The 7,409-nt window shown below is 34.7% G+C and overlaps 1 protein-coding gene across 1 annotated transcript; it reads right to left on the reverse strand.

The window, feature by feature from the left end:
- On the reverse strand, positions 3,612 to 5,122 carry LOC108661152. Its single transcript, XM_018117045.1, has 2 exons — positions 4,071 to 5,122; positions 3,612 to 3,984 (listed from the first exon to the last, which is right to left on the reverse strand). Exons 1-2 carry the CDS (start codon positions 5,120 to 5,122, stop codon positions 3,612 to 3,614), a joined length of 1,425 nt encoding a protein of 474 aa, XP_017972534.1.

The raw sequence follows: 7,409 nt of genomic DNA on the forward strand, positions 1-7,409 counted from the left end.
GGGCTTAATTGTCTTTATGTCAATATAACTGGGCTTATTCATCTTGGATGCTAGTTAAATTGGGTTTAAGCTCCTTTTATGCCAACGTAACTGGACTTATACATCTTGGATGCCAGCGTAATTGGGCTTAATCATCTTTATGCCAATATAACTGGGCTTAATCATCTTGGATGACGGTTAAATTGGGCTTAAGCTCATTTTGTACCAACATAACTGGACTTATACATCTTGGATGCTAGGTAAATTGGGCTTAATCATCTTTATGCCAATATAACTGGACTTAATCATCTCGGATGCCATTTAAATTGGGCTTAATCATCTTTATGCCAATATAACTGGGCTTAATCATCTTGGATGCCAGTTAAATTGGGCTTAAGCTCCCTTTGTGCCAACGTAACTGAACTTATACATCTTGGATGCCAACTAAATTGGGCTTAACTCCTTCTGTGCCAATATAACTGGGCTTAATCATCTTGGATGCCAGCAAAATTGGGCTTAATCGTCTTTATGCCAATATAATTGGGCTTAATCATCTTGGATGCTAGTTAAATTGGGCTTAAGCTCTTTTTGTGCCAACATAACTGGACTTATACATATTGGATGCTAGAAATTGGGCTTAAGACTCAAATATTTCTTCACTTAATTGCTTGAAAACTGCATTAGTCTTGACATTTGTTTGAAAATTTTCAATTTTGATGATGCACGGTCATGTGCATGATTGGATGATGAACAAATTATTCATTGCTTCCCTTTGTTTTGCACCATATATTCCTCACTTGGAAGATCATTTTTCTTGGCTTTGCATTTTTCGACGACATTCTTGTGCAATTGCCAATTTCCTTGTTGACAAAAGATCACCAATTCAAATTGGGTTTCAATACTTCCATGCCTTTTGATCATGAAAGCTCTTCCTCGTATTTTTTTTACCTCTCTTTTTTAAAAAAAATGATTGAGGGATTTTCCTCACAAAGATCATAAAGACTCTTATTTTTCGTCTTTTTCTTTTGTTTTCAAAGACATCTTGATTTTGATAAAATTACAACAAAATTGCCCCACGCAATTATTTTCATGATCAAAGTAGTTGAATGTTGAGCAAGAATGCATCACTTCCACACTTTTCTTATTGCAGTGATAAAATATCTAAGTTGGAAAAAACATGTGATATTTAAATCTCTTAAAAATTGATGATTACTGTTTGAAATGATTTTGGATGAGCCAAATGACAATCTAGTCTTTCAAAAAGATGGGACGATTCAACACATCGAGATCTTGGTCAACAATAAAGGTTTGTCACCATTTCACGGGAAAAAGAAAAAAAGTTAAAGTTTCTTTGTCCAAGCTCACAAATGTATAGTGATTTAAAATCAAATTTTGCAAAAAGATTCCTTTCAAATCACAATCAAATTTGACATTCTCTAAGCCTCATGATGTGTGGCAAGATGATAAATGTCAAGACCAGCTATTATAGGTTTAACATTACAGAAGGTTATTTTGAAAGAGATTGGCTCAAAATTCAGTATGGATGTTTCCAATAGATCTTGAATCTTTAAGGTGCTTGAAATTCTTATACACTTAAAAAGTGTCCAATGAACTCTAGCTATCTTGATATGGTCTCTCTCTCAGATGCTTCTTGTTATCACCTTAGTTAAAATCATGAGTGACTTCATAAGTTCCCATCTTCGCTTTAGACTGCCCTTTCGAGTTTTCACTCTAAAGTGTTATCTTTTTCACTCACTTTTTCTTTCTCTTTTTCTTCTCTTTTTTTTTTCTTGACTGATTGTTCCATCATGCACTTTGAAAAATTCAAATTTGGTTCGAAATGACTTAAGGGATTCAAAAAGGTAATTTTAGCAAAGAAGAAAAGTCAAGTCTCATTTTCTATGTGATTATCTCTTTCTATAAGATAGCTTTTCAATTTAAGTATCCACACTTGATCAAAATGGACTTCTTCATGCACATAATGTAGGCTACGGTTAAGGGTTCTAAAAAAATGGATATAAAGGCCCAAAACATGTATTTAAAGGTGATTAAACTAAGGATCATTTATTACCGTGCAAAGGACTCTTTTAAGACATTTGTCTTTTTTCAAAGCATGTTTTTTCCATCATTTCCCTTTTATGCTTTTTCTTTCTTCCTTTTTTCTTCTTTTTTTTGGTATTTTTTCAATTTTCATATTGATGGATTGCGTTTGAAACTTTCAAGAACTCAAATTTACATCTACCCCTATGGTATATAAGATGTTCATTTTTCCCTCAAAATGAATCTTCTATCATCCATGCTTTTGACAGAAATTTTCCTTCATAATTGCCTCTCGATGTGGGAGGTGATCCTTGGTTGAGGTGCATTTTAGAGAAAATTCGATAGGCTCAAAAGGGTAGCAAGTGGATAATTTCTCATTTGTGAAAGGAAAACGAAACATGGCAATTTATCCTCTCAACTATGGTTACTTATATTGAAAAGCAATTCCCTAGAAAGGAAGAATTTAAGATCAAAGGTTAATTTTTTTTACTTTTGACACCATCTGAGTGTTTCAAGTGCATAATGTCACTATCAACTTTCCTCGCCATTCACTCACTTTCTTATTTCTTATTTCTTCTTTTTTTTCTTTTGTTTTTTCTTTTCTTCACAACTCAAGATTGAATCAACCTTTCCAAAGTGAAAGGATTCATCAAGAATGTTTTTCCTTTAATCACCCACTCAAACGAAGGTTCAGGGGACCACCCTTAACAATAAAATTCCTCAGAAGCCTTCAAAGATCTGATATCAGAATACCTTATCATGATCAACTCTTTATAACAAGAAATACTTTTGCTAGATTAGAGAGGAAAAAAGGTTTTTTTTTTTAAAAAAACAAGGTGTCATTGAGGTATTAGGTGATCTTGTTCTTTTAGTCATCATGCCCCAGAATAATGGCAAAGGATGCTTTAGACAATGGGTTCAAGGTTCACATTTAATATCCAAATTGAAAGAATTTGAGAGGTATTGGCATATTTGAGACTTCAGCATAGTCTTGGCATTTATTAACTTACCACATTCAGAGTCTTTATAAGAGTGTCTGATTTGCTTGCTTTCTAAAGAAAGAATTTTGCAAAACCATGAATTATAACATCGATCATTGCCTGGACAAAGATCATTGTCCTTTGGTATCACAAGATAGGGTTGACGCATTTTCAAAACTTTACTTCTTTTTGGACTTTAAGTTCTTAAATAGCCTTTATTTGAGTGATTTTGGGTTCCCAAGTGTTTGGAGAAATGGTTGGAGAATGTTTGCAAGGACAAGTTCATTCCAAACAGTAACCATCAATTCTTTCGAGAACATGTGTACATTTTATTGACTAAATCTTTTTTTTTTCTTTTTGAAAACCTGTTATGAAAACCTTGACCAAATTAAGTGTATCACATCCTTTTGCAAATTAAACACAAAGCTTCAAAAAAAATTAAATCCAACAAAAATATTAAAGCTTCAATTACAGCTTCTAAAGTTTATATTCCTTAACAATCCTACTCTTGCCATGCCCTTGAAAAATAAAAACTCTAAATCATCCACTTTTCCTGCAAACAATTTGTTTGAGACTTGAGGCTTTTATTCAACTTCCTAACAAGAGTTCAATCTATGACAAAGTCGATTTCCAACGTTCCATAAGCTCAAGAGTCAAAGTGCCATCCTTCATGAGATTTTCAATTTTCTCTTTCAATTGCCTACATTTCTCCGTTGAGTGTCCAATTGCCCCCATGTGATAGTCACATTTAGCATTGGGGTTATAATTCCTTGCCGATGGGTTTGGAATTGTCTTCATTGGTACAAGATTGAGGTATTGATTCTCAATTAGTAGAGGCAAAAACTTAAAGATTGGAATGGGTAATTGGTGAAGGTTAGGTTTCCGCAATGATTGAGGCATAAGTGGAGGTATGGGTGCTCTCGGATGAAAAATTGGTTGAGGAATCAGTTGATAGGGATAAGGATTCTGGGCAATGTTGCCTATACTTGGATAAAAAGGTGGATATGGATGATATGGATGGTAAGGGTTGAAATTATGGGTTTATGAGCCAGTGTAAGAAAATGCTTGTACATCCCCTTCTTTTTCTTGAATGTGGTCCCTTTCTTGGAGCTAGTGGTTTCGTTCCCCTTAATTTTTCCATTCTTGATTGCCCCTTCAATTATCTCCCTTGAGAGGACCAAATCTATAAAATTTTTGGTGGCATTGCCAATCAACCGTTCATAGAAAGGAGCTTTAAGTGTATTTATAAACAATACAGTCATCTCCTTATCTGTCAGGGGTGGTTGCACTTGTGTCGTTACGTCTCTCCATCTTTGGGCATATTCCTTAAAACTCTCACTAGCCTTTTTTTCCATGGTCTGAAGTGATAAGCGATCAGGGGCTAACTTAACAACATGCTTGTAGTGTGCCATGAAGGCTCTAGCCAAATCCTTCCAAGTTTTGATATGACTCCGATCAAGCTGTACATACCATCTGGCTGTCGACCCAGTTAGGCTATCCTGGAATAAATGAATTAAAAACTTATCATCATGCGACTGTGCAGCCATTTTTTGACAGTACGTGGTAATGTGTGCCATCAGGCATTTTGTCCCATCATATTTTTCAAATTCTGGCACCTTAAATTTGGGAAGGATTACCACATCGGGAACTAAGCATAACTCAACTGCATCCATGGTTCCAAACCTATCCTCACCTTCCACAGCAAGAAGGTGTTCTTCCAACAAATCGTACTTTTTTTTAACTTCTTTGGTTTCTTCTGTTTGTGATGAGCTCTTTCTTAATTTCTCTTGCTCTTTGGGATCATCTAAATTCGAGACGTGTATTGGTTCAACTGGATTTATCTCGAAATTCAACCCAAATTGCCCATGAGTAGGTTGATGGCCCAATGGGGGTAGTACATTGGAGTAATCAAATGGCATCACTTGAGGGTGGACCTTTTGAAAAGTCTGGGCATAAGGTGGAGTGAACCCAAGGGGATAAGGCGGATCATCCCTTGAGTTTCTAGTGTCTTGTGCCGATGGGTTTTTTAACGAAGCTGATTCTTCAGTCACTCTTTTTCCTTTACTTAAGCTCGTCATCAACTCCATCATCTTTGCTAACTGCTCTCTCATTTCTTCTTCCATGATCCTTACTCGTTAATGAGTGTAACGGATATGCTGATCATTTGGTTTAGGTGGTCGAGCTATTTTTGAAACCTTTCTTTAATCATGAACATGAATTAGATGGTGCATGAATGAAATGAAGAAATGAACCCATTATCTTTGATTATTGTTTACAGGCGAAAATACTTATTGCCATGAAATGAAGATTTATGCATGTATAAATGAATGATCATGTGCTAAACATATTTGTCACATAACATCCATAAAATAATGGCTGTCAGGTGACAAATACTTTTTCCTATATGCAAAATTATGATGCAAATGTGCATATGCAAAATGACAACAAGTTTAAGTTAGTACAGTAAATAGAGATTCCAAAAGTAATTCTGACGAAAACAATTAATAACATGATATCTTCATTACTTTGCAAAGAAAAATTTAGAATAAAGGGACTATGAAAATTCCTTCATGTGTACCTAGTCAAAGGGTATATTTTCACAAGTATAGCTCTACTTAGGCAAAGGTGACTCTCGGTATTCTACATGCTGAGTTTGGGTTGAAAATAGAGCTAAAGGTTCCCAAATCGCTCTTCACTGTCGTCCACACAGACTAGTAAGGCACCTCGATCCTCGCCCATTACAGGCTTCAAACGGACTAGGTTTGATCTGAGTGAGAGTTTTCACTAGCCCATGCGAAGGTTATAACCTCACGAGAGAGTAGCTACATAACCCCCTCCTAATTAAGGATAAAACCCAAGTAGAAGGCTTATGCATGAATGCAAAATGTGTCACGTGTGTGAAGGAACGTATCAACGTTTGATGGACAATCTAACATCCCTCTATCTTAAATTCCCCACAATTTAAAAAAATAATAAAGTAATGATCATAAAACAATTAATGCACAAAACCATATTGCATAAAACAAATGCCCAAATTTAAAGGAAACACTACATTATTTAAGGCTTTTAGGATAACCTATGATTAATTATGGCTTGACTCTCTTTCTTCCCTAGCGGAGTCACCAAGCTATCATAACGTGTCGGTCCGGGAACTCGACCGCTAAACTTGGTTAAATTAGGGAGTCGCCACCAATCTTTTTTTGTTAGGTGTGATTGGCCACTTGATGAATTTGTTCTATTCAACGAGATCTTAAATTAATTTTAAGTTCGTCGAAAGAACGATAAACTGGTCTACGCGCTCTTGTTTAAAATTGGGTTCGGGAGTACAGTTACGCATAAGGAAGGATTAGCACCCCTATAACGCCCGTTCCACTAACGGTACCATTTAATCGTGTGTTATCCTAGCCCATTGATTTGCTTTTATGTTCCCTTAATTATTATTTATTAAAATATTTTATTTAATTTTACAAGTTTGACACTCATGTGATGTAATTGTGTAATGCATGGCATAATATCGAGATAATGCCAAACAAACACCTTTTATTGAGCATATTTCTCGAATCCGCCCATCATGCAGGTGAGATTCGGGACGTTCTCTCACCTAAGGAATTATCCGAGAAATTCGTCTTCACAAATTCGACTAATAAATTCCATCATCGGGGTTATCGTACGTTTTTCTTTAAAAATAATGTTTTTGTGAATATGAACCTATTACGAGCAAAAGCCTTTTTATTAAAGATGTTTCCCGATCCCTCCCATCATACTGGTGGGACCCGAGGATATCCTTTCACCTAAGGAGCTTTCCGAGAGAAACTTGCCTTCGCAAGATCTTCGAAAAATCCAATCATCGGGACTTAACTCATGAACAAAATATCTACATGCCATGATATGCATGATATGATAGAAATCTATACTAGGCTTGTGAAGCTTATTTTTATTTTTTTATTATATATATTTTTCATTTATTATTTTTTGTTATTTATTTTTTATCTTTTTTTTATTCTAAGTTTCTCCTATATTTTCCTTGCTCTTTCTTATGGATTTTCTTCCTCTATATTTCCTTTTTGTAATTAGATACATTATAAATTATTTGTGATTCTATGTTATCTTAGTGAACAAAAATTTTATTTATTTATTATTGTATAATTTTTTATATTTTTTTTATTTTTGACTAAGTTTTTTTATGTAGTAAAATTTTATTTATTTAAAATAAAAATCTCGAAAACTCAAAATCGAGGCCTTCCCATCGTACTGGTGGAATCTTAATTCAGATTCTGAACTTAGGAAAAATTAACCGGAGACTGCGACTCCTCGCGTCCCGAGCGATTATCCCATCATCGGTATTGGTTATTTATCATTCCTATACATTTTATTACTATATATATTTTTTATATATTTTATATTTTTTCG

This window comes from Theobroma cacao, chromosome 3 (assembly GCF_000208745.1).
Source record: "Theobroma cacao cultivar B97-61/B2 chromosome 3, Criollo_cocoa_genome_V2, whole genome shotgun sequence".
NCBI classification, from domain to species: domain Eukaryota; kingdom Viridiplantae; phylum Streptophyta; class Magnoliopsida; order Malvales; family Malvaceae; genus Theobroma; species Theobroma cacao.